Here is a 27,912-nt window from a genome sequence, read left to right on the forward strand (position 1 = left end):
GTGTCGTCACTTGTTGACGGTCACCCGGATTGATCCGAGCGCGTGCACAGCCACCCCTAACGCACAAGTCAAGGGGTATGCGTGTAGTATTCAGCGCGTGCACGGAACAACCACGGAGATCTCCATCGGGTCAGTCTAACTGGGGGGAGGACAAGCGGGGACAGTGGCGGAGACAGAAATGTTTCATTGGGGTGGCCAAGGTGGTACCATTGCTCACGTAGGGGTGGCAATAAGTTGATACCTGAAATGTCTAGATGACCAGTGGGCTGGTCGGAGAGTGACCAAAGGTTGGCCACCACGTAGTTCCTCCACTAAGTGGGGAGGTGGGGGGGTGTATTTTGGGGCCGGGTGGGAAGGGGGGGTTACGTGACCAGCACGCGCCCACGTGGCCGCTACTTGTGGATGCCAGGACGCTCATGGAGCACATCAAGAAAAGGCTTCTACCGAGGCGCGTGCGGTGCACGAGCACAGGTGAGCTTTGACCTGATCACGCACACTAATTGACGCGCACGCACTGCAAATCATCGCTCACGAAGCAGCACGGGGTCACTCGTGTGTGTGTGTGTGTGCGTGAGACATTGTTTTGTTTCTCAGCTGTTTTTGTCTTCTTGTTCTTCTTGTTGTGTGTGGGACAGAACGTTAGCTGAGTGGTTTGGACAAACGTTCACAGAAAACTACACAGAAATGATCCAAAACCACAAACATAATAATCCAAACACAATGGGGAAATGCTGCAATCAAATAAAAAGCAAATAGGAAAAATGATAGGAAAAATGCTGCAAATACCAAAAACATAAACAAACAACTGCATGAGAGAAATGCTGCGTAAGGTCATGTCCACACAAATACGGATATTTAAATAAACTTTTAAAATTTTATTTTAATAAACGCACATCTGCCCCTCTCTGGTGTCAAAAATATCTCTATCCACACGGTGACGTTTGAAAACTATTTCTATCCACACGAAAATGCATAAGCAGGCTGTCATGCGCAGGCCAAAGTAAGGGGGCGCTGCAGCCATGGACTGGCAATTTCAACCAATCAGAGGCGGCGGTGATGTCATTTCTGTCGACGTGCCATAACAAACACGGCGATGTACGGAAGAAGCTACGTGTGGACTACCAGCGAAGTAGCGTTACTTTTCAGCAGTTTATTTCACATTTGTCTGCAAAACGTATTGAATATAAAAGTGAAAATGGATGAAACATTTTCTTTATTAAAATGTTGTGCTGTGAAATGTATATCACTTTATCGATCAAGAAAGAACTCTATCGGCTGTGACGCTATCATTGCTGAAATAATTGTGTGTAATAATTGTCCTTGTTTAATTGCCAGTTGTCAATCGTCAAATGCAATCACCAGCTTCTTGCCATGCTAACATTCCCACGCCATTCTTCCAAAAAAATGACATCCTTGTGAAAGTTGGCCCACCAGCTAGAGGTCCAATCGGGTCTTGTCCCAAATCGATAGATAGATACTTTATTAATCTCCAAGAGAAATTCACAAAGTTTTTTGCCGGGGGTGTCGTAGCCGTAGCGAGCAAAACGGCAGCAGCATCCTCCGAAGCCCACAATGGCGCCTTTGTTCGTCAACGTAAAGTGAAAGTAGGCGTATGTTTACTCATACACACACACAAAGTCATTTCAGCATGCTTGAAAGCAGCAATGTCATGTGTGCCATTGATTGCACACATGAAATTATACTTAATATTCTTAATTGTTACGTCATCTGTCAGCAGCAGGCCAAAAGCTAAGTTTTTTAGATCTTTTAGATTTAGAGCATTTAGATCTACAATTCTATCTGCCTTAAAGGCTGGACAGGACAGTGGTAAAAATAAAAAAAATAATTAAAAAAAAACAACAACAACAACAACAAAAAACTTAAGTTTTCTCCATCCACACGAATACGCTGAAGCCGGAATTGTGAAAAATCTTCACCCGGGCCAAAAGCTCTTTTTTTAAGGACAAAAACCTCTGTATGCATGTGGATGAGAGGCCAAAACGCATAGAAAAATATGCAGTTTTAAAATATCCATATTCGTGTGGACAGGGCCTAAGATGGACATCCCTAAGGTCTGGCTCCCCTGGTAGCCTGGTAAACGTCTCTTGTGTTTTGTGAACTTACAGCATTTCTCTCATGCCGTTGTTTTCGGGATTTGTGTTTGTTTGGCGGATTTGCAACACTTTCTTTGCATTTGTTTTAGATTCTGCAGCGTTGTGTATGTCAGTGGTCCCAAACCCCCGAGCCGCGGCCGCACAGAAAGAAAAAATATTTTCCATTATTTCATTTTTTTTCATGTTTTATTTTGAAAAGTGTCCGGATTCTCTCTGTTACATTCGTCTCACTTGACGCATGTCCATTGTGCGTGTGCTAACTTTATCTCATGCCGCACAGATAGACTACTACTGTATTTCTACCATTTTTCTTTCACCTCATATTTGGTGTCAAATGCTGATACTATGTGGGAATGCATAAAGGTAAGTTTTGATGACTTATTGAGTGCTAATGTGCACATTTGTCTCAAGTTAATTCATGCTAGCACACTGCCTTTTACCACACACGTCAAACAGCCATGTAATCATCTCTCTGGAAAAACTTGGCTGGAACTTGAACTGGTGGATGGTGGGTCGGCATTCATTTTGTGCTTTTAATTTGATGTTATTCATGTCTTAGTTTTACACAATACATCATAAATAAGATAAATTAGATCACTATAATGTAGGAAACCCCCTTCCTAGCGGATGAAGTCCGGTTTTCATCAGTACTGCAGAGCACCGTACTGCACTACAGGGTGATGCCACAACAGGCAGTTCTGTGGCCCTCCTGATGCTTGGATGTGAGCTGCAGCATCCCCTGGACTGCCTCCAAAGGGAGGGACCCCAGTGGCGATACCCTCCCTGGCTGACAGGGTGACAGAGCAGCAATGTAGAATGAAATTGCATTTCAACCAGAAGCATCGTGCAAAACATCTTGTACTTGCCGTATCGGACCAGGTCTGAATCTGTCGTACCAACCGGTCCCACAAGTTGCTCTCATTCTGGTCTACATCACGTCAGATCATTGCACAACCGCCTTGCCGACGGCTTACGCTGGCACACCAGCCGCCTTACACTAGTGCCGCAGCCATCCACTTCAGACCATGCTTCTGCAGTGGATCTGCACCACACAGATGGCGACTGGGTTTGCTCTGATGTGCAGCCACCTGAGCAAGATGTGGAGGATGAGCCTCTGCAGCAGCCTGGGCCCCATCCTGTCGTGGCCCACCAGAGACCTTTCTATGTGGGGGACTATGTTACTGAATTTAAAAAGAAATGTTAAAGAACTGTATTTTAAGCTAGTGCCTAGTCTACAACAGACAGTCTACCCTTTTACCAGTTAGGTTGGCGATGTTCCGGCCTAAAACTAGGCCGTGCAAAAAGGCAGTCAGTGCAAAAGACTGTTGTGTGGGTGGGTTACTGTCCAGAGGGTAGTTGGCAGTGAGAGCTTGATGGATGAAGCTCTTTGTGAGCGTTGTGGTTGAGGTCCGAAGGCTGCGGTACCTTCTCCCTGAGGGCAGGAGGCTGAAGTGGCAGTGAGATGGGTGGGAACAGTCAGCAGCGATGCTGATGGCTCTGCGGTTTAGTCAAGTGTTGAAGATGTACAAAAACACGTATATTGGGCTGAAAGCGCTGACTTGTTTTTGATGTTTAGAAAACATGTATGCTGGGTTTGATCAGGACGCTGAAGTTTTGCACTGTTGGATCTTAAGGAGGTTCTGAGTAGAGCTTCAAAATGCACAAAGAAGAAATGGGAGTGAGACAAAGAAATGTTTCACTAAACATTTTATTGCAAACAACCGTTAAACTGAAAGAGGCTGTTCATGAACCGATCAAAAGTTTACGACCATTGCTAAAAACAAAATAGAAATGAAATGTTCAAAAAAGGACTCAGTAATGAGTAGCTGTGCCATTCTCGTTAATCACCTCAAAAATTGGTTTGGGCATGCTTGATGCCAGTGTTTCCAGGTGGTTAGTGGGAACATTGCTCAGGTGGTGAAGATAGCTTCGTGGAATTGATGTCCATTTTTGTGAACTTCCCTTGCCATCCATCCCCAAATGTTCTCAGTTGGATTTAATCAGGGGAACACGTCACCCCAGATCATGATGGCAACCACTCCACCGTGCCATGTGGAAAACATCCCAGGTGGAATCCCCTCGTCATGCCAGTAACGTTGGAAGCCATCCTCATGGTTACATTTTTTCTCATCAGAGAATAAAACTTGCTTCCTTTCCATGTCCCATGTTTGGTCCTCTTGTGCAAATTCCAAATGGGCAATTTTGTAGCGTTGAAGGAGACAAGGCCTTTGAAAATATTTTTGTTCTTATAACTCTTCTCGCAGATGCTGTCTGACGGTTATTGGACTGCACTCGGCACCGGTAAAAACCTTCATTTGGGCCGAGGATCATCCCATGTCCTGACGGACAGCCAATCGGATCGTCCTCCACAGGGCCGGTGAAATTGTCTGCCACTTGACGTTTCGTTCCATAACCCTCTGGGTCTTTTAAGAAGTGTAAAATGAAAAGGCGATTTTGAGCGTTTTGAGTGCCCACTCGCAGAACAAACGAGTGAGGGCCATTTTCTCATGTTTGGCGCTCATAAACAGGCTGTAGGGACACATTACTGTTAGGACATCATAGGAGACCTTTAATTTTGGACGTTTGGATTCTTGCTTAAGAGAACGTTGGAAGCCATTTTCCTCATGAAGTTTGTAATCACAACTATGAGTAACATTCTACATTCACACACACGGAGTAGGTTTATGAGCCCTTCCTGTGTGGTGGGTGGGGTCAAAGGGTATGTTGATATCCTCATTGGTGGATGATCTCATTCAGCTAATGTCATCCACCAATCAGAGATGCTTGCATCTTTTCCAGCAGCCAAACAGCTGCTTAGAAGACTCCGCCCCTTCCTGTGAGACTTTTAAAAGATGCATGCTCACCTGTGGAGTTCTCCTCTCTCTTTCACGCACACGCACACACACACACACACACAACTATGTCACACCTTCACAGCACCCTCACTCAAACTCGTCTGGAGAAGACATGGGTTCCATGGATGCAGAACAGGCTGAGTAAACGTCGAGGATGTGAGTACTAACCTGTCAGTGTGTGGGCTCACTACGGTCCAAAAAGTTATATGTCAGAGAAGGCTGGAAGCTGTAGCAGGACTTCGTCACTTCAGCTTATCGTCGCGTGTTTGTGGCCTCAGAAGGTCATTACTGGGACGTTGTGTTCCTGGCTGCCAAAGAGCGCCCTGCAGGCCGTTCACCCTGCACCCAGTGTGTCCTGGTCCCTGCCATAAAGCAGTAACACATGACTTTGTGGAAGGCGAAACGCTCGCTCATTTGATGATTATGTACAATACAGTTAATAATACAATTTAAACCCAATCAGATTCAATAATCTGTTCCAGGGTCAAACTGTGGCCATCAAGCGTTTATACATACACGAGATTGGGTCCACCAGGACAAGATGAAATTTTAACATTGATTTTAAGAAAAGTACAATGAAAAAAAATTACCAGACAAACTTTTTTTTATTTAATAGAGATACAGTATTTTGAGACCAAATAAACCACTAATGATATGATGACACAGTATGATAAATTATAATCCATCCATTTTCTGTGTCGCTTCTCCTCATTAGAGTCGCAGGGGCATGCTGGAGCCTATCCCAGCTGACTTCAGGCGGCAGGCGGGGTACACCCTGGACTGGTCGCCAGCCAGTGGCAGGGCACATATAGACAAACAACCATTCACACTCACATTCATACCTATGGACAATTTAGAGTCACCAATTAACCTAACATGCATGTTTTTGGAATGTGGGAGGAAACCGGAGTACCCGGAGAAAACTCACACACGCACGGGGAGAACATGCAAACTCCACACTTAGATGCCCAAGGGAGAATCTAACCCAGGTCTTCCCGATCTCCTGACTGTGACTGTGTGGCCAACATGCTAACCACTAGACCACCGTGCAGCCCTAATTTATAATAATAAAAAATATATTTATAATAATAATGCAATATTTCCTTTAATGTATTATCTTTTACTCTGTAAAATTGTGGAATTGCCATTTGTGACATGTATTTTCTCACAGGCAACTTGTACTGTCAAACGTTTGCAGCATTTCTTGAAATGCAGTTTTTTTTCAACTATATTAAAGAGCAGCATTTCTTTGCCGATGTATGAAGCACACTCTCTGTGAACACGCACCATTTTGTGCTGTTTCGTATGTATTTACTTAGCCAATTCTGATTTGATGGGCAAGTTCGTTGATGTTGCCACCACTATCAAACAAATTCAGCATACTGGTTCATTTGTGTTGATGGGCTCACCTTGCTCATTATTAATGTTCCCACAATGAGGCTGTAGCCTTTTATCTTTTTCCCTCCATTCCTCCTCACGAGCCTTCACTCTTTTGCTGCGTGTATGCTAGCGGCAAAACACGGGTACACTGATGATGCGATGGCGGTTCAAAATTTAAGTTTAAAAAGGTGTAACTTTCTCAAATATTTGGGTCAAATTCTAGGTTGTACGACAAAAGGGACATTTGACTGAAGAGCTTCCACAGAGTGATGAATAGAGTGAGGTTCCCCTGTCTGGGAAAGTTAGCATAACAGTAACTTTGATTGAGTCTTCTTTGCTGTTGTTGTTTTCAGCGTCGGTTCCCCAGTTCACCAACTCCCCCACTATGATCGTGATGGTGGGGCTGCCGGCCCGGGGTAAAACATACATCTCCAAAAAGCTCACCAGATACCTCAACTGGATCGGGGTCACCACCAAAGGTATCACACGACAGGACACGGTTTACTATACCATTAGCGCAGTCTCCTATAGTTGCCGGGTACAGTAGATGGTCAATACTAACCACAAGGGTCTCTAATTAGCACCAGGTAAAATACATTGGCGGCTTGGAGGCAGCAGCTGTGGCTGTAGGCAACCGCTTGATATAGTTTCTTTTATCAACTCTGCAATATGTCAGTATCTGCATTTGAAGTATCATGAGTGGTCAGTATCTAGCTCTGCATGCGCTTTAAAATGTTGCTACTTAGCTGTTGGTGTGAAAGTCATGCCTGTTAAACTGAATCCTCCGACCAAATTGTTTTCGTTTTTTCTTTGTCCGAAAGTCTTCAACGTCGGTCAGTACCGCAGAGACGCCACACAGTCCTACAACAACTTTGAGTTCTTCAAACCCGACAACACGGAGGCCATGAAGATACGCAAGCAAGTTTTGTTTGGGTTTTTTTTTTGCATGCACACGATAGTTTATTTCCCAGCTCATGTTTTTCCTATTTTCACATCCTGCTGGACAGGGCGTGTGCCATGGCAGCGCTAAAGGACGTGTGTGACTATTTCACCAGAGAGCAGGGCCAAGTGGTGGTGAGTGATCTCATTCATGATGTGACCTCATTTGTTTTATTGACATGTAACTGAATGCCAGCATGGATCGCAGAGGACGAGTCTGTCTTTATTTGAAATGTCCTTTGTTGGTCTTCTGCTATTTTTTATCCATAGTTGGCCTCCAACCTGAGTGTCTGTCATGACACGGCTAGGCCGGCACTTGGATTCCAAGATGCCGAGTCGTATTCCGTGTAACAAAAATAATTTATTTAACAAAAAGTGTCCCGTGAAGGGAAAAATACAACAAAAATACAAAAACACAAAGCGCTACTGGCACGGAGAACCGAGTAGGAAAAACGGGAAACAGAAAAAGCTGCACAAGCGTGGCAGAGAAAATACTAACAGAGGTTTCTGCTGAAAACCAAGCAGATACAAAGTACAACAAAAGAACACTCACCACTACCGGAGAACGCCAGGTAGGGAAAACAAGGTACATAAGGTCAAGGGACCAGGATTGTACAAGGCACGAGAATCAATAGCAAGCAGGAGCTGTGGCTCACTAGGTAGCAAGTAGCAATGTGGCACTGGTAGATTGTCAGGCAGCTGCTTAAGATGGCTTAACCTCCTACGACCTGGCGTCCACATGTGTGGACATCACATTTTTGGTTGTCAAGACTACAATGTTAAATTTTGGACAACAAGGGCCTGGCATCCACTTCTGAGGATGTTAAACTGCCACCTAGTGGTGTAAGAAGAGTGTAACAAAGTACATGTAAAATTCAAGATGGCTGACAACCCACCCAAACATTCAGATGGCTCCTCCCAATCAAAAAGTCGACCAGGTAAAAAATTCAAACAAATTTCATGGCTGATTCTTGCTCAGATATGTTTAGAAGTGTTCAATGTGTGTTGTGGAAGTTGAATTTTGCAAAAGTAAGAAAATTTGACGATTTACCATGCTGCTAAAGTTGATGTACACATATGTGGACAGAGGGACTTAGTTTTGTTGATTTTGTTGAACATGTCCACAAATGTGGACAGAGGGAGTTGGTTTAGAATTTGTATTTTGGGATGATTTCGTTAGAAAACATCATTTTATACAGTACAAACAAATATGGCGTGTTTTATAAATAAAATCTATGTAGATTTGTTTTTGGTTTGAAACAAAAAAAAAATTTTCCAAGAGCATTATTCTCTGCAACAAGTAATGGAAATGCTGGGGTTAATTGGTGGAGACAACTCCGAGGTGGAGGATTTATCAGTCATCAATGATCCTGTGGGAGATGCTGAATATCAACCTCCTCCCACCAGCAGTGAGGAAGACAGTAGTGGGTGTGAGGACCACAGCCCTGTCAGCCTATCAGGGGACGCAAACGTTTGCGCGAGGAATACGAGGGATATCGGTCAGATCGTGACATTGCCACATCACGCACCCCCAGGCGTCACTCTCAGACACCGCAGAAAGAGGCTGATGTCTCAGGCAATGTCTCTGAAGATACAACACCAGGACTCAGCCATGAAGAACAGTCCAACAAAGGGTACCAAGTGGTTTGACAATAAACCAGTGTTGATGTCTACTGTACATGCTCAAGAGCCAGAAGACATGTGCCAGAGATGGGACAAGAAACTGAAACGGTATGTGACCATCTCTCCACCATGTGTTATCCGTGAATACAACTCCAAGATAGGTGGAGTTGACCTTGTGGATAGAATGATGAGCTACTATCGAATGAGTGTCCGGACAAAAAAATGGACACTGAGGATGCTGATGCACTTTACCGATCTGGCTTTAGCCAACAGCTGGCTACTGTACCGCAAAGACCTCACTCTGAATGGCACACCAAAGAAGAACATCATGCAGTTCCTTCAATTCCGCATGGAAGTGGCCATGACCTTCTTGGCTCAGAGAGACAATGACAACTCTGACTTTTCAGAGCAGGAAGATGACACAGAAGTTTCAGTCCAAGGGAAACAGCGTCCAGTGCAGGCAGTGCCCCACATCTCATTCCGCAGGAAGGCTAATGCACATCTGCCAGAAGTGGTACACTCAAAGAACGCATCACGATGCAGAGCAAAAGGATGCTCAGGGAAAACTCGAGTGCAGTGTGTTATGTGCAAGGTGTTCCTCTGCTTACAGGCAGATCGCAACTGTTACGCTGCCTTTCATACATAGGCATGAACATTTTCCCAAGGGGAAAAAATGTTGGAGCACTTTTGGTGTGCAAGTTTCACGTTTTGAAATAAACAGTTCAACAGTAGCAATGAAAAATATTTTTGAAGTTTTACTTATTTTATATCTGTCCTCCTGCAACTGTTAGCAGCACTTCATATGACTTGCGTAAAGGGGCACAAGTTGTTGCTTTGAATTTTGTTTTTGCACTCGGAAAAAATGCTGCTGTGTTCAGGCAACAAATAAAGTTTTGCACATCATTACTCAATTGTGACGTTATTGTGTTCACTCAAATTTAAAACGAATGTCCTCATATGCGGACATCATTTTTCTCAGAAACTACATCATGTAAAAAGATAATTCTTTGTTTTTACACTCATCAGGTCCCAATTAGCCTAAATATCAAAGAGAAAATAAAAATGCATGCCTTGCAAGAGTTCGGGTCTTAGGAGGTTAAGAAGGTAATGAGCTGCAGGTGTGTCCAATTAAGTCCTGGGCAGGTTCAGGGGTGTGCTGCAACACATGAACAGCAGAGGGCAGCAGAGCAGCACACGGAACATGACAGTGTCCCTGGTCCCTAAACCATGTCCTTTAGGAACTGAACCCCTGGTGCCTCTTCCATCAATAATCATATTGATCCAAGTAAAATGATCATGATTGGACACATGATCAAGACATTATAACTTCTATTGTAGTCTTCTAAATAACATGAACTACACCCTCTATGATTGCATGGTAACAATACACTACAAAAACTATACGGACACAAACCATATGGACTAGCAAATTCAAAGACTACATGGACTACTTGGAATGATTATGTCATATGTGAGCAAGAACTGAACTGTCGTTGAAGTCTGCGGTATATTCTTATTCTGATTTAGGTTTTCGATGCCACCAACACCACACCGGAGCGCAGGGAGCTCATCCTCAATTTTGCAAAGGAGAACGGCTACAAGGTTGTTGAGTCCACAGTACCAGAGCTGCAAATGCAACAGTTCTTTACTTTCATAACACACGCCATAACACATGGCTCCCTCAGGTTTTCTTTGTGGAGTCCATCTGTGACGATCCTGGGATCATTGCTGAGAATATTAAAGTAAGTCAGCTTTGTGTGTGTCTGTGCGTGTGTGTGTGTGCACAATCAGGACCACAACTGGGTTAAAAACTCAGTTTGATATGACACCGTTTTACCTTAGCAAGTGAAGCTGAGCAGTCCCGACTACGTCAACTGTGACAAAGATGAGGCCGTGGCCGACTTCCTGAAGAGGATCGAATGCTACAAGCTGACTTACGTGGCGCTGGACGACGACAAGGACAGGTACCATCCGTCAGGGCCCACCAGTTTATACTCCATGATGCAATATTTGAGCGTAATAGCAGTGCCATCGCTTAAAAGCTGCAAAAACAATGAAAGAGTGTGCAGCGTAGCTTACTGATCTTCCAATCAGATTGCTTTGTCATCTCTACTGCCGCTCACAGCCACTAGGAGGCAAAGAAGCTACTGTATCACAGGACTGCTATGATATGCTGTGATGTATCAAGCAGCGTTGTAGTCCTCCATTACAGGGTTAATTTTCACAGCAGTTTTTAATTTAGTTTCAGTCATAGTTTTTGGACTAATATGTGTTTTGGTTTTATTCCTACTTTAGCTATCGAAATAGATTTAGTTTTAATCTATTATGAGTCGACTAAATTTCACATTTTAGTCAACAGTAATTCTAGTAGATTTAGACAACTAAAATATAAAGTATAAAGAATAAGACATCTTTAAGCTTTATTTAGCGTACATGCAAAGCATTTTGATAATACAATTTATAGCAAAAAGTAGACGTGCTCACAATAATTACATCAATAAGTCAATAAATTTACACTAGCCTTAATGTTATTTTATTTTAGCTGACATTTTTTAAAAATCTAATTTTTTTCAGATGTTGAATAATAATGTTACTAATATGGCATAGTACAATTACTGTATGACGTAATAAATCAATCATAACACATCAGGCATCTATAATGCAACACTGCTCTTTTTGGGCAATAAAAATGGCAGTAAACATAGCAATAATAACACATTATTGTGCAAATTGTCACTTCTCTTCACTTGTCAGGATGACTCGGCTGCAGATGGGGCTTCAAGTCAGTGTGTGCTTTTAGTGGTGATAATCGCACGACATGGTTTATTCTCCATAGCATCGTCAAACGTAAAATGTGTCCTTATGTCTACATTTCACTTTCTTCCAGGCCTAACTTGTGACAACGTTAATGCAGCATGTGGTATGTGTTGTGCAGTGGAAAATCCAACAGCCCTACCTCACAAAGACAATAGTTCTGATTGGATCCCTGGCTCCATTTCCCACACGCAGCGAAAATAGCTGCGATTGGATATATTCCTAACTTGTCCCTACGGTCTGGAAAACAAAATTAGATGCGATTGGATTTCTTGACTGGATTTTTTTATTTGTTGAGAAAACTGTTTTTTGTTGACGTGCATTTCTTTTTCTTTTGATTAGTTATCATCTTGTTTTACGTTTATGACAAAAACTATGACGGAAATGACTAAATGTAGAAATAATCTGTTCCGGGGTAAAACTGTCACCATCATACGATATATATGATAATATTCATTGTGCAGGTCATTTTGGAAGTAACATTTTAAGGTTCTTAACTCGGGATGTCCCAATCCACATTTTTTGGCTTCCAATCTGATCCAATTTTTTATAGTCTTGCCGATCCCATCCGTTTTTTTTTTTTAATAATAAGGTTTTATTACAAACATGAATTTGTGGACTTGAAAATGGTTCTGAAAATAGCTCTTAAAAGCATTAAAATAATGCAACCAAAGTACTGCTGAATTTCCTTTTTTATTACACAGCATGACCAACAATATTGTTTGGCTTTTGTAACAAACGTCTGTGAGTCAGGGCCCTTGGATCCCAAGATGCGAGAGTCGATGAGGTGTAATCGTATTTATTACACACAGCAGGAGAAGCAGCAACAACAAAAATGCAAAGCACAAAGCAGGGTAGAAAAAGTCCAACACAAAACTGCCTGGAATGCTCACGGGGAAAAAGGTACTAACAAAAGGAGCTACCAAAAATACAGCAGAGTAATTAGCAATCGCAAAAGACAAAACACAAAGACACTGCTGGGAACCAAGCGGGCGAGGTGAACAAAAACAGATACACACGCTGCTCGTAATACACCAAGCAGGGGTACAGAGTACAGCACAAGGCTAAGGTACAGAAAGCTATGAAAGCTATGAGCAGGGAATGGTGCTGAGATGATGCGAGTTTGGCAACAATCTGGCGACGAGCGAGAGTGAGCTTGCTGCTTAAGAGGATGCTCCAGATGGGTTGCAGGTGCATCAATTAACTCACAGATTGCAGGAGCGGTTGCGTTGCAACAATAAAAGATACGTCCTATAAAAAAAGTCCATCCAAGGATCAAATTTTAAAAAATGGGCGTGCAAAATACTTTCAAGGTCGGACTAATCATTTTACATAGTTATAGGTCAATTTGTGGTGTGCTGTAGAATATATAACATTTTTTTAACAAACTCTCAACAGTAATTTACTGACAGCCCCTAATGTAAACAACCAGCGGTTAAGCAGCATGACCCGTGTGAGCAGTGGCGGAGCCAGACATTTTTCATTGGGGTGGCTAAGATTAGACCATTACTCACATAGGGGTTGCAATAAGTTGAAAGCTGAAATGTCTAGATGGCCAGTGGGGTGGCCGGAGAGTGACCAAGGGTGGCCACGGCCACCATTGGCCACCACGTAGCTCCGCCACTGCGTGCGCGCTCCCTGCACAATGACACAGCAGTCTGGGCACAGTGAAGCGGAACTACCGCTGTAGCTAGGGAGCCGAATAAAACTAACTTCGCCACGGTACACCGTGGACATGTCGATATGGTGGTTTTGCGTTTTCTTCTTCTTGCGGGTGGCAGGAGTCGAGTGGCAACCAGCTTTGATGTCCATTACTGCACCCTACCATGTTGGAGTGTGGCTCAGAGTTACGAACGTGATATGGCAACCGAATTGGCCCAATCTCTTGGTGGAAGTCGATATAATTTGACCTTAAAAATACAGCAGATGGCCAGCCAATCGGGAAATGCCTATTTTTTTTTTTTTTGTCCTGTCCAGCCATTAGAGCAGATAGTATTGCTGATCTAAATGCCCTTACGTGTAACAGATTTGCCCTGCCAGGGAAAAGTGTGAGATGCACTTCCCGTTATACAGAATTTTTTTGACTTTGATGAAACAGAGGGTGGAGTGCGGGGTCAAGAGGGGGACGATAAAGAGAGAGACAAGGACAACAGCAACAACAATTGCGACAACAATAACAAAACAACAGAAACAAACAGGACTACATCAGCAAATGTCTGTGATGGCTATAAAGACCATGACGGAAAGGACAAAATAATATCAACAACCACAATGATAATACTGCATTGAAACAGTCATACATATCAGTAGTAATAGTAGTAATGAAGTGATTAACTACAGTATGATAGTGAACAGAATGACAACAATTGTAATGCACACAATTGTAAAAACTATAATCATATTTATATATATATTTATATATCATATTATAGTTTTTCCTGGTGAAACTGGTGACGCCGTTGTTTTGCTGGGAGACTTCAACGCCCATGTGGGCAATGACAGTGTGACCTGGAGGGGCGTGATTGGGAGGAACAGCCTCCCCGATCTGAACCCGTGCGGTGTGATGCTTCGCCTGCATCCCGGGGTAGGACGAGGATATTGAGTCCAAATGGGCTCTATTCCGTGACTCCATTGCTGAGGCAGCCGATCGGAGCTGCGGCCGCAAGGTGGTCGGTGCCAGTCGTGGCGGTAAGCCCCGAACCCGATGGTGGAACACGACTTTCGGCCGGCCTCGAAGAGGTTCTGGCAAACCGTCTGGCGTCTCAGAAAGTGGAAAGAGTGCCCGGTCCACACTGTATACAGTGGGGACGGGGGCCTGCTGACCTCGACTGAGGATATAGTCGGACGGTGGAAGGTATACAGTACTTTGAGGCCCTTCTCAATCCCACTGACATACCTTCCATAGAGGAAGCAGAGTCTGAGGACACGAACACGGACAGTTCCATCACCGTGGCTGAGGTATCTGGGGTAGTCAAAACGCTCCCCAGTGGCAAAGCTCCGGGGCTGGACGAGTTTCGCCCTGAATTCCTCAAGACTCTGGATGTTGAAGGACTGTCTTGGCTGACACATCTCTTCAACATTGCATGGAAGTCGGGAACAGTACCTCTGGATTGGCAGACTGGGGTGGTGGTCCTCCTTTTCAAGAAGGGTGACCGGAGGGTGTGTTCCAACAACAGGGGGATCACACTCCTCAGCCTCCTTGGGAAAGTCCATTCCAGGGCGCTGGAGAGAAGGGTACGACCGTTAATCGAACCTCGGCTACAGGAGGTGCAATGTGGTTTTCGTCCTGGTCGCGGAACACTGGACCAGCTCTACACCCTTGCAAGGGTACTGGAGGGTACTTGGGAGTTTGCCCAACTGGTCTACATGTGCTTTGTGGACTTGGAAAAGGCATTCGACCGTGTCCCTCACGGTGTCCTGAGGGAGGTGCTCCGGGAGTATGGGATTGGTGGCGCGCTACCACGTTCCATCCAGTCCTTGTACAACCGGAGCAGGAGCCTGGTTCGCATTGCCAGCAGGAAGTCAAGCCTGTTTCCGGTGAACGTGGGCCTCCGCCAAGGCTGTCCTTTGTCACCGATTCTGTTTATAATTTTCATGGACAGAATTTCTAGGCGTAGCCAAGTTGTCGAGAGAGTCCAGTTCGGGGGCCTTAGGATCTCGTCTCTGCTTTTTGCAGATGATGTGGTCCTGATGGCCTCATCGGGCTGTGACCTTCAGCGTTTACGGGGACGGTTTGCATCTGAGTGTGAAGCTTCTGGGATGAGACTCAGCACCTCCAAATCTGAGGCCATGGCTCTCAGTCGGAAAAGGGTGGATTGCTCACTCTGGGTTGGGAATGATGTCCTTCCCCAAGTGGGGGAGTTCAAGTATCTCGGTGTCTTGTTCACAAGTGAGGGAAGGTTGGAGCGTGAGGTCGATAGGTGGATCTGCGCAGCGTCTGCAGTAATGCGGTCGCTGTACCGGACCGTCGTGGTGAAGAGAGAGCTGAGCTGGAAGGCAAAGCTCTCAATTTACCGATCGATCTATGTTCCCAACTGTCACGTTCGGGCTCAGCTGTCGGAAGCTTACCCCCGGTATGCAGAGAAGAGGCGGTGGCGTGCAAACAAAAGTTCTTTAATTGCACAGGTGCAGGAACTCACAAAAGAACAGGAACAAAACCAAAAGCGACAGAGGAAAAAGGCTCTGTGGGAAAACAACACAATAGGAATGTAAACAGGTAAGTAAACTCTAGGTAACAGCTCCGGTGAGGAAACAAGGAACATCGACAATATCAACAATGAACCAGCGCCGCACATTCGACGGCACTGGCCTTTTATCCGCCCCAAATGTTAACTGTGCGGCCACCATGCGTGAAGCGGCTGCCTCTTCCTCCCTGGAGAAGGCACAGCCTGCCAAAATAAGAGCGCAGGATGGGGGACGCTCGCTTCTGTCCTGCAGAACGTCACACCCACCCTCACCTATGGTCATGAGCTTTGGGTTGTGACCGAAAGAACGAGATCGCGGATACAAGCGGCTGAAATGAGTTTCCTCCGTAGGGTGGCTGGACTCACCCTAAGAGACAGGGTGAGGAGCTCGGTCATCCTGGAGGAGCTCAGAGTAGAGCCGCTGCTCCTTCACATCGAGAGGAGCCAGTTGAGGTGGCTCGGGCATCTAGTCCGGACGCCTCCCTGGTGACGTGTTCCGGGCATGCCCAGCCGGGAGAAGGCCCCGGGGCAGCCCCTCAAGAGCCAGCCCACAAAGCCTTCCCCCCAAGGAAGACCTGCAAGGGGCCGCAGAGAGGCAATCCCAACCAGAAACAGGGCACCAGCAGGCCGGAGGACAGCCAACCCCTGAAACCAGCAAGAGATCACACTCCACAAGGGCAGACAGGCACCGGGGGCCACACATCAGCAGACCCAGAAACGGCCCCGCAACCGGAAAGGAGCCCACACATGGTGGAAGTGCCAGCCCCCCACGCCACCCCCAACCCCCAGGGCACGGAGCCCCATGCCAGAGCCCCGACACATGACCGCCCCGCCCAGGGACAAAGGAGGCATCGTACCCCCCACTCCCCCCCAGCCCCACGAAGGACCCCCCATTCCAACGGCAGGACGTTACCAGCAAGGCAGACAGAGGAGAAGGCGAGGAGGAAAGCCACACAATGAGCAAGCAGGCGGGCAAACGGGTGAGCATCAAGGCAACCCACCACACCCGCCGACACCCGGGGGGTGTGGTGGAGGGAGTGGCACAGGAGTGGCCAAGCACCAGAGCCGAGAAGGCGAGACCAGCAGCAGACGGGCCGCCGGACCCCACCAGCCACCGGAAGCCAGACCACCCCTCCGCTCCCAGAACCAACGGCGCACCACCCACGCACCGGAGCACCACCCCCGACAAGCCCACAGACAGACCCGGAGGAGACAAAGACGCGGACAACAGCCCAGCAAAGCACAAAGACCGGTGGTGACAAACACTCAAGCGCCCGGCAGAGCACCACATCCCCAGCAGACCCGTCCCCAGGGCACACGCTTCCCACCCCCCACCCGTCAGGCCCATGGTTCCCACGAGCAAGACCAAGCCCCACTCAATCAGACAGCCCGGCCCCCCCAAAAGCCACCACGGCGGCATGCAGGCCATCCCTATTCTTAACTGTCATACAAGTGTAAACAAACAAAGAATTATATACTCAGTACTCACCCTTAACTTTGCAGTTTACATTTTGTTCTTCTTTGTTGACTATTTTTGTAGTCTTCCCCACATTGTACTGAGCAGCCAGTACCGCTGTCATCATTGAAAATAACTAAAAGAATAAAAATACTCAAAACCGTTGAATTGTTTTGTCACCAGTAAGCCTAAAAATTAAGATGTAGGTTGTTTTTTTTACTTTAAATATACTTAACTGCTTACCAGATGTTGACCAACATTGAATTGGTTTAGCGTGTTGACCCTGTTCTAGATTCCCACTGAGCTAAAGTCACGTGAGAGTCTTTGAGTGACGTCACACATGGAAATGGTGTTTGGCAGGAAGTTGTCCTACATCAAGATATTCAACGTGGGCAGCAGGTATCTGGTGAACCGGGTCCAGGATCACATCCAGAGCAGGATCGTCTACTACCTCATGAACATCCACGTCACGCCGCGCTCCATCTACCTGTGTCGCCATGGCGAGAGCGAGCTCAACCTGGTTGGTCGCATCGGAGGAGACTCTGGGCTGTCAGCTCGTGGCGCCAAGGTAAAGAAAAGAGTCATTCTTTGCGTTGTGTAAGAAAGAGGGCCGTCTCTCTTGTTAAGACTTGATTTCCATCAGTTTGCCAGCGCTTTGGGTGCGTACCTGCGGGAGCAGTGCATCAGCGACCTGAAGGTGTGGACCAGCCACATGAAGAGGACCATCCAGACTGCAGAAGCTCTGGGAGTCCAGTATGAGCAGTGGAAAGCTCTCAATGAGATTGATGCTGTGAGTAGAAACCAGACATTTTTACCTCATCCCTCACCTTGATGGCTTCATGCGGGTCTGTTGGTGGTGTCCTGGTCCATGTTGCCTTTCAGGGGGTCTGCGAGGAGATGACCTATGAGGAGATCCAGGAGAATTATCCTGAAGAGTTTGCACTGCGAGACCAGGACAAGTACCGCTACCGCTACCCTAAAGGAGAGGTGAGCGTTGTAACTTTTGACCTCAGTTCTGTCCTTTCATTCTGATCCCTTTACAAGTGCGAATGTACCATATTTACATCATATTTAATGTACCACTCGTGTGCCATATTTACTTTATATTTAAAGTAACTCTAACCATATGGCTGCACAGTTAGCCCCCCAGTCAGGAGATCGGAAAGACCTGGGTTCGACTCTCCATTGGGAAAAACATGCATGTTAGGTTAATTGGCAGCTCTAAATTGTCCATAGGTATGAATGTAAGGGTGATTGTTTTTTTTGTCTATGTGTGCCCTGTGATTGGCTGGCGACCAGTCCAGGGTGTACCCCGCCTCTGGCCCGAAGCCAGCTGGGATAGGCTCCAACATACCCGCGACCCTAGTGAGGATAAGCGGCATAGAAGATGGATGGATGGATGGATAGATGGATGGATAATGTACCATATTTTACACATCATACATCATATTTTGGAAATGTGAATGCTTACTGCGTCTCCTCGAGTGTTCCAGCAAAACATTTCAACACAACAAGAGGCCATAATATAAAAAAATATATAACAAACAAGAGAAATTCATCCAGAGGTGGACAGTAACAATGGGGAAAGACCTGGAGTGAATGACAGCTTCCAGGTGGGAACTTCTGGTTTAAACGTCACTTGCTCCTCCTCCTCCAGTCCCAGAAAAAGTGACGAAAATTGTAAAAAAGTATTTCAACATTCGAGCCCACGTCTAACACAGGAAATATGCCTTTCAGTGTTATTTTTCATGGTGAAAATAACAACATTAACATGTATTTTGGTGTCGTGAGCACTTTAAGGGGGTTCTAAGCAATGCTTCAAAATGCACGAAAAAGAAATGGGAGAAACACAAAAAATTTAAGTAAGCAATTTATTGCAAACAAGCATAAAAGTGAAATTGGCTGTTTATCAGCTGATCAAAAGTTTAAGACCACTGCCGTTAAAAGTCGAATTCAATATCATTTTCTGTCAGGCATTCACACTGTCACGATCTCTTGATGCCAAAGGCAAAAAAGCTTTCTCTCTTTGAACACGGTCAGATTGTTGAGCTGCGTAAGGCCTCTAGCAGCGTGTCATTGCTGCAGAGGTTGGGCGCAGCAAAACAGTCACTTGAAACTTCTGAAAAGATCCTGGAAAAAAGTTTTAAAAAATTCATGGGCCCTGAGCCAGAGGATTCGCTAGATATATTAGGGATGTCAAATGATTAAAAATTTTAATCAGATTAATCCCAGTTTCTAAATTAATTAATCATGATTAATCAGCATTAGCAACTATGTCTGAAATATGCCCATTTTACTGTATTTAATTAATAGAAAGATCAATGACAGGACAGGATTATATATACAGGGTTTTGCTACATGTAACTGATCGTGGCGGCCCGCCACTGCAAAATAAAAGCCGCCACACCTTAAAAATTAGCTTGAAAACAATGTTAAGTAATATATTGTATGAATGTAAATACTGCATATGCTATATAGATACATGTATAGCTTATTATTTGCGCACATATTGACCACAATTAGTTGGAAAACAATTTAAAATATCATAAAAATGTTTCACTGCGCTTTATTTTGAAAAACATAAACCGGAGTCGCCTCTCTGCCATGTCGGCACTTGCTCATGTCACGCCACCAGCGTCTTGTGTTGACGTTCACTGTGTTCCTTATTATCACGCAAATAAAAAAATAGTCCGTAAAATGTGCAGTCAGTTGAGGACAGCTTGTCATATGCATGCGAAGTCTATCTATGCCAGCGTGTGTGATCGCTCACCTTTCAATCTCATTCGACTTTCTGGTGTCTTCTACCCATTTGCACTGCCTCTCTCGGGCGAGCTAGAAGTGGCTATCACATCCATGCTAACTTACTTTTTAAAGTTTGGTTTGGTTTAATTTATTTCGAAGATGCATATGTCCGAAAAGGAGGAGGAAGAAGCAGAGCTTATTTAATCCTAGCCCCTCTTCGTATTACATCAATTGCTAATACATACATGTGTAGACATACGAACACGCGCATGCACATATACTGTATATACACATACATCTGCACCTACACAAGTACACACATATATACATATACAGTAGACACTTATACTGTATACAGGTACACACATGTTTTAAAAAATAATAATAATCTTTTCTTTTTTCCCCTTTTTTTCTCCTTTTCCTTTTCTTTTCCCTTTCTATTTATTCTGTCCTTTCTCTCCTGTCAGTATCCACACCCTCTTTGGTATTGCACTGCGAGTGACGCTGGGTTTATATACAAGAGCTCCTTTTATTAATTATGCCGTTGCATTGGTCTGTCCTGTAGGGTGTTTCCTCCATCATCCATATTGTCATAGTCATATGATCTTTAATATGGATCCAGATCGCTGATGTCTTGGACAACAAGCACTCTTGCGACTCCTGGACCTCCTTTTAGTTTGATGTAGATTTTCCCGTTAGTGCTCCAAGTGTTTTGAATCTTTCCTTGCTTCCTCAGGTCTCGTGCTTTCTTGGCGATGTCGGAATTGCGTTTTGTGAGATGCTCATTTAAGGAGACGTTGGTGCCTCTTAGCTTCTTTCCCTGTTTCAGCAGTGCAGTTTTGAATTCCCTGTTAGTGAACTTAATGATGACAGGTGCGGTGTTGTTTCTGCCATGGAGTGGGACGCAAGTGTCAATACTGTTGATATCTACGTCCACCTCCTTCCTCAAAGGTGGTGCGAAAGGCAGCATTATACTTCAATAGTGCCTTGATGTCATCCTGTAGAACACAGGTGTCAAACTCAAGGCCCGAGGGCCAAATTTGGCCCGCCGTATCATTTTATGTGGCCCGCAAAAGCCTTGAAATAATGCATGTCAAAAGGACACTTATTTTAATATTATTTAAAAAAATATATTTGTGTATATATATTGTAATTTTGTTATTAATATTAATTTTGTCTTTACTTTTTTAAGCTTTATTTTTCATTATTTTACTTTTCTACTATTAAAAATTAAGACATTTAATTATTAAATTAAATTAATTATTAAAACTCTACTATTTAAAATTATATTTATATTACTGTAGTTTTATATTTATGCTGTATGCTAATTTTAATATTTTTTTTACTTAATATAAATATATTTAAATTAGTAAAAAAATTTAATATATACAAAAATATTTGTACAATAATATAAAAATGTAGTATTTAAAACATATTTTTACAATAGTTTAATAAGCATTTACCGTTGCATTTACAATACATAAAAAAATATATTAAAGTAAAACAAAATTAATATTACTAACAAAGAATATATGTATATTTTTTTAAATCATGTATTTATCAATATTGACAGAAAACCTTACAATTTTTGTTGTCAAATCCAATTTAAAATGACTATTTTTTATTTGTTATTAATGAACTAATGTAATAATGTAATTAATGTAATAATTAATTAACAAAATTCTAAATAGAATTATAAAAAGTGGCCCTCTGAGGATAACCATGGGATGTGGCCCACGGTGAAAACGAGTTTGACGCCCCTGCTGTAGAATGTTGATATCATTGCATTATGCTCTATTTTCTTCCCTGGGGTCTTTAGCGTCCTTGAGATCAGTACGTGAGGTGGCTTCCATATGGTTTATAGCCTCCTTGAGAGCAGTGCGCCAGGCAGCATTATCTTCCACTGATGCCCTGATATCATCCTGCAGAACCCTAACATCCTTGCAAAATGCTGTATTTTCTTTACGGTTTATCGCTTCCTGAAGAGCAGAGCGCAAGGCAGCATTGTCATTCAACAGTTCCTTAATATCGTCCTGCAGAGCCTTGATATCTTCCATAGGGTATTAAACCTCCTTAAGAGCAGCACTCAAGTCTGCATTTTCATCTTGCAACTCCTTGACTTCTTTTCTTAGTTTTTTGATATACTTGTTCTGTGCTCTATTTTCTTTCATAATGTTTGTGATACCATTACTGGCATCCATTGTGACTTCATAGAGGTTGTTGTAATCACGTTTAACTTCTATTTCCAGAGACAATATAGCTTTCCTTATAGCTGTATATGAAGCAGAATGTTTCTCTGCCATTGGATTCAGATTCTCAATTGCTCACATTATTTGTGGTAGAGTGATCTCTCTACTGTCCAAACAACTGTTTAAGGTTTCTGTTATCTTATTAAAAGCATTTTTCAAATCTAGGTATCCTGGAAGTGTTTTTATGCCCACATCCTCTGCGAATTCAGAGCCAGAATCATTTTCCTTTGTGTTTGGCATTGTTGCTAAGCAACCTCTTTGAACTTCAGCAGTTCACTAGTTAGCTAGACTTGCTAGCAGGTATCGATACTTGTATCTGTACCTCTCGACTATCCAAGTTAAAGTTGGGGGATTCAGCAAGCAGCACTGATCTTGTGTTCATGAAGTGTAGTCAGGCAAGCACCAAAATAGTTAAAATTTCCAGTATCATCAACAGAGCTCCTGCCATACACGTCCTTCCCCGTCACTTAACAATCCTGCTTTCTTGTGATTATAATACTAATGGCTTGTCTTCGAAACACAAGTGGTTGCCAGCTAAGGTCCAGTGATCTCCGAGGGCAGGGGTAGGGAACCTAAGGCTCGGGAGGCTTTTGATGACTGCGTCTGGCTCTCAGACATTTCTTACCTCCATAAAATGTGTTTATTTTAATTTGTTTTCCTGACATTTTAAAGTAAAACATTACAGAAATCACAGTGTTAAAAATAACATTAAAAATATGCATTCTAATGCATTTTAATCCATCCGTTTTATTTTCTCGCGCAATGCCAGCTGTCCTTCCCATGTTTTCCGTGTCAGACACCAAAACTTGATTATCATCGGGGTCGTCCCTCCTTTAATCTTCCTTAAATATACACACATTTGGTTGTATTCGGTGTTAAAAAATATGATATGGCTCTCACGGAAATACATTTTAAAATATGTGGCTTTCATGGCTCTCTTAGCCAAAAAGGTTCCCGACCCCTGTCTTAGAGCAACATAGTTGGGCCAATCCTCCACCAAAAAGTTTAAGTATCGTACATCTTGCTGATGTTGGTGGTAACTGTAGTCCTGCACGGTGGCTTGTATGTCACTGGATGTCATTGGACGTAGTTTTCAACACAGCCTGCAGTTTTTCGCTCTCCACTTGGCAAGTACATTTGTCAGCCTGTCAGTCGCAGACTTGCTCATACTCGGGGTGTTCTCTATTTTAGTTTGCCAAAGAGCTTTGCTATGGTTCGTTAAAGTGCTGCTACATTAGCTGTGGCTGCACTTGTGCCTTGGTGGTGTGGTAGGCTAAACTTGAACTGCTTCGGTGGTAAGCAAAACCCTTGCAAAGACAGCATATCGTTCTACCTTTATCAATGGTGCCGTCGGGGTGTTTTGGAAATGTACATTTCACATGCTCTCACATGCTCCTCCATTTTCACTTCTACTTTCCGCTCCTCACCTTGCCCTCCCAACTACTGACCACCCACAGTAACGCAAGTACAAGAAGCCCAACGCATAAAAACTTATTTATTTTTTATTATTTTACTTATTAACTTACTATTTATAAAAACGCAACTTGCATACAGAAAATGTAAAGCTACAGATTAAAAGTTTAATTAATGCAGTGAAAAAAAAACGCTAACTATGACTGTAATTAATTAATGGCAATTAATGCACTAATTTTACACCACTAATTAATATGTGATAATACAGGTCAAATGTACGCATACATGCATCACTGTTAAAAAAAAGCCCACAATTTTTACGAGTTTATGTCTTTATGCTTCACCGAGAATGTTTTTTTCTCTCAAGAATTGAGATTTCGCACTTTCTTCGGCGGTCCTTAAAGGCACAGTGTTTGCTGTGTGAGGCAAAAGTGAAACTTGTATCTAACAATCCAGCCTCAAAACTTGCAGCAAGGTAAACACAAGCTCATATATGATTGTAAGTCTTTACTGGATTTACAACAAGCAAGCGGTGAAGATTATGGAGACACGGCTCGGAGAAACGCCTTCTCCGACAGCTAGCTGGTACGCCTCAGCGACCTGCAGCGCAAGGGAGCCTCGTACTCACTTCCAAGTGACACGGAGGTGACCCCAAAACAGACATACTGCGGTCGTCGCGCGAGGCCGTGACTTTGATTCACCTGTTCTCTGTTTGATCATTAGCATTGATTAGAGTAAGTGGCTATGTGTTTATCATTTCAAATACATGAATAAGTGTGTGAGGCATATATAGGACTTAAACCTGGATTGTGCATTTAGCATGTTAGGTTCAGTTGCTAGCGAACAATGGCAATTGAAGAGCGAGAGTTCTGGGGCGGAATCTAATCCAATACTTCCAACGGTCACTTTTATTGCAAATGGTAATCTGAAACTGGAGGAGAATGTCAATGTCACAGCAGGAGAGTTTGGAGGGGTAGGAGCCGAGCTCTGTGGTTTATTTTACTTGCAGATTTTCACCATTCATTTCCGGCTCGAAAACGTAACCCCCGTGAAAAGCGGCGCTCTACCTTACATCTGACGTCCCGTTAAGTACAGTCTGTGCGCACGTGTATGTGTGTTTACCAGTCTTATGAGGACCTGGTCCAGCGCTTGGAGCCGGTCATCATGGAGCTGGAGAGGCAGGAGAACGTACTGGTCATCTGTCACCAGGCGGTGATGAGATGTTTGCTGGCATACTTCCTGGACAAAAGTGCAAGTGAGAGCAATCAAGATCAAATCCTGATCATGTCAACTGGTGTTATTTTATTTTGTTGTACACTCAGGTGTGTTTTGTTGCATTTGTCAGACGAGCTGCCCTACCTGAAGTGTCCTCTTCACACTGTTCTAAAACTCACACCAGTCGCTTACGGTAAGTCATTAGCAGCGATTATTCTGATTCATTGTTGCACAAGCAAGCATGCCAAACCATGAAATCCCAATCTTATCTAGATTGCACGTTTGTCGGCAATATCGTTATTTTCTAATGATCTGATGATTAAACTGGCCCAGGGTGTAAAGTGGAGTCGGTCTTCCTGAAAATCGAGGCTGTGAACACACACCGTGACATGCCAGTGGTGAGTGACAACAGCATTTATCACTCAATGAGGAATAGGGTGCTTTATGAATAGCTGCCCATCTTTTAGCATCAGAGCGTCATTGAAGTGTGACGTCACACTTGGGTTCTTTTCGTGTCAGAACGTGGACGTGAACAGAGACCCAGAAGAGGCCCTGGAGACGGTCCCGGAACACATCTAGGCGGGCAAACACGGCAAACGCCAGCCAGGTTGATTCCTCTTGGACAGTTGAGTGTGTTGACAGGCTCATTGGTGGATTTCCTGGTTCTGTTTGTCTAATGCACACCAGGAATTGAACAACACGGAGTAGGTATATAATCTAATGACAGACAATTGCAAAAGGTTTATCTTTATCAAGATAAGTCACAAGAGAGGTAGAGTATTTATTTCACAAGTTGTGTAATGGTTACCTTATTTAGTTACATGACCAATACAATGTTGCCAAATTGGTCATGTGTTAACACCGTATGTGTCACTGCTTCGTCATACTCCTTTTCGGGTGTGGAGAATTGTGACCATGTAATGTACTTCATGTAACTTTTCTAAGCATGCTCCAACCAAAATACTACAAACTCAAAGTACAATGCAGTACAGTTGTACAATCATAATATAGTAAATTAATATATATCTGACACTGATTATTATATTTGCAAAGGCAGAATTTCTGCATCTCATGAGAATGTGTACCTAATGAAGTGTGTAGTCAAAGGTGCCAAAATCATATTAAATAACTTCCAAAGCGACTTTAGTGGGTTAGCAAGGTCTGTTGAGTCTAAAGCCAGGCTTGCTTGTACTACTACTAGGCTCCCTTTTAGCAGCTAGATCACCATGGTAACCTAGGCTTAGCTCATAACCTGGTCCCAACCAGATTAAAGTCCAGAGTTTACGTTTAAAATTGGCTGTGAAAGCACCGCTGTTTTATTGTGTAATTCATTAGGAGACGGTGTTGGTTGTTCTGTGGGTGGTGTAGAATTAAGCAGGCCTATCAACTCTTCATAAACTTTAATCGCACGCTCTGTCCGGGTTGCATCATACAGCTACAATTTAGGTTTCCATTTCTCCTTTACACTTTCTCCCCACCGGCTTCCTCCACTGTTGCTCCCATTAGCAGTGTAACAGTGCCCTCTACTGGTCAAGCGTGTAGCAGTATAAATATGGAATTACTTCAAGCCATAGCATAATGTATCTGTCGACACAACACCGGTGGTCATGGGTGCTTCTGGCAGCACAATGACTGGAGTGGCTTCTTGGAGATCACACTGACCTGCTAGCATTCCCTAATTAAATTCTCTTTAAGAGATATAGATTTTCACACGAAGGAATACGCTACATCATCATCAGGTATAAAATGCAACATGAAATACTAATTCAGCCAGTTAGCAGACATACATCTATATGTCACGGCAGTTATTGCGTGAGTACTCAGCCCCTTAAGTCTTTTTATATTATTATGTTTGCTGCAGGAATAAGCACTCTGAGGCATCAATCAACTGGAACAAAACTGGACTTTATTGGAACAAAAAGGGAAAAACTCGCCACAAATCATGTCAACACTGCCACCTGGTGGTATCCATCCAGAGACTTCCCTCCCCCTGGCTACTTCATTGAGGCATTCCCAGGCCAGTTGAGACACATAATCTCACCGCAAAGTATCCACCACATATAATTTAGATCAGTAAAACTGGGAAAATCTAGACATATTTCAAAGATTAAAAGACAGTTGTTGCTGTGGTTTATTTTTACATTAATAAGCGTTAATATGTAAAAGTTGCACAATGTTGAGTTTTCAGAAATGAAAACACATAAACGTACAGTATAAAGGTGCTATCAGTGTTTATACGCTCAGCAAGTTTCTGCCAACAGTCCTCCCTCGCTCTACTGGCGGCGACACAAAGCCGAGAACCGGAGTTGACAATGTAAGTTGATAGCCACTGTCACAGTACTGTTTAGGAGTTCAGGTTTTGTTGAGCTGCATCATGAGCACACAGCTCAGGTGTGTTGAGCCAGTTTCACAGTACAGGCCTCAGGTGACCTGTTTGATTTTTATTTTGTTGTGCTCATTCTGAAAAGCGCACACACACCCACACAAATCAAGCAGAAGTAGACAAGGCACATGACCCAATGCAGGAAATTGAAGATGCTTTGAAACCGATTACACGGTTTACCAATAAAACTGGGCGGGGACACAATCGACCGTCCTCTGAAACTCCACTCTGTGCCTGACACGAACGTCAAACAATACATTACTGCTCAAAAAAATTAAAGGAACACTTGGAAAACACATCAGATATAAACTGGGGGGAAAATGATCTTGAATATCTTTCCTGGTAATAAGTGGGTGATGTATTAGTAACAAAATGATGCCACATCATTTGATAGAAATGAAAATGATCACCCTATAGAGGGGGGAAATCAAAAACACCCCAAAAATGAAAGTGAAAAAATGATGCAGCAGACTGGTCCATTTTGCCAAAATGTCATTGTAGCAACTCAAAATGATTCTCAGTAGTTTGTGTGGCCCCCACGTGCT

The 27,912-nt window shown here is 43.7% G+C and overlaps 1 protein-coding gene across 4 annotated transcripts; it reads left to right on the forward strand.

The window, feature by feature from the left end:
* The first annotated feature begins 319 nt into the window (after nt 1–319).
* LOC129179627 (6-phosphofructo-2-kinase/fructose-2,6-bisphosphatase-like) lies at nt 320–27,706 on the forward strand. 4 transcript variants are annotated; one of them, XM_054773092.1, is made up of 14 exons: nt 320–471; nt 6,703–6,828; nt 7,171–7,267; nt 7,357–7,423; nt 10,439–10,513; nt 10,597–10,653; nt 10,754–10,875; nt 17,726–17,933; nt 18,009–18,155; nt 18,248–18,352; nt 24,895–25,024; nt 25,115–25,177; nt 25,318–25,382; nt 25,504–27,706. In XM_054773092.1, the coding sequence occupies exons 1-14, from the start codon at nt 417–419 to the stop codon at nt 25,561–25,563; spliced, it is 1,377 nt and encodes a 458-aa protein (XP_054629067.1). In that variant the 5' UTR covers nt 320–416; the 3' UTR covers nt 25,564–27,706. The 4 variants fall into 4 exon arrangements, with proteins under 4 accessions (XP_054629067.1, XP_054629076.1, XP_054629059.1 ...); XM_054773084.1 differs by lacking the exon at nt 320–471 and adding an exon at nt 4,873–5,125; XM_054773101.1 differs by lacking the exons at nt 320–471; nt 24,895–25,024; nt 25,115–25,177; nt 25,318–25,382; nt 25,504–27,706 and adding exons at nt 4,871–5,125; nt 20,575–21,342.
* Nucleotides 27,707–27,912: the final 206 nt, after the last annotated feature.

The sequence above is a fragment of the Dunckerocampus dactyliophorus genome, chromosome 1 (genome assembly GCF_027744805.1).
Source record: "Dunckerocampus dactyliophorus isolate RoL2022-P2 chromosome 1, RoL_Ddac_1.1, whole genome shotgun sequence".
Taxonomy (NCBI): domain Eukaryota; kingdom Metazoa; phylum Chordata; class Actinopteri; order Syngnathiformes; family Syngnathidae; genus Dunckerocampus; species Dunckerocampus dactyliophorus.

What these genes read in the sequence shown, in the direction of transcription:
- LOC129179627 (XM_054773084.1), top strand. Translation starts at nt 5,035, where the DNA reads ATGTCACACCTTCACAGCACCCTCACTCAAACTCGTCTGGAGAAGACA. An exon ending in GCTGAGTAAACGTCGAGGAT is followed by an intron (nt 5,126 to 6,702) that starts GTGAGTACTAAC and finishes TGTTGTTTTCAG; the next exon opens with CGTCGGTTCCCCAGTTCACC. An exon ending in ACTCACACCAGTCGCTTACG is followed by an intron (nt 25,178 to 25,317) that starts GTAAGTCATTAG and finishes AAACTGGCCCAG; the next exon opens with GGTGTAAAGTGGAGTCGGTC.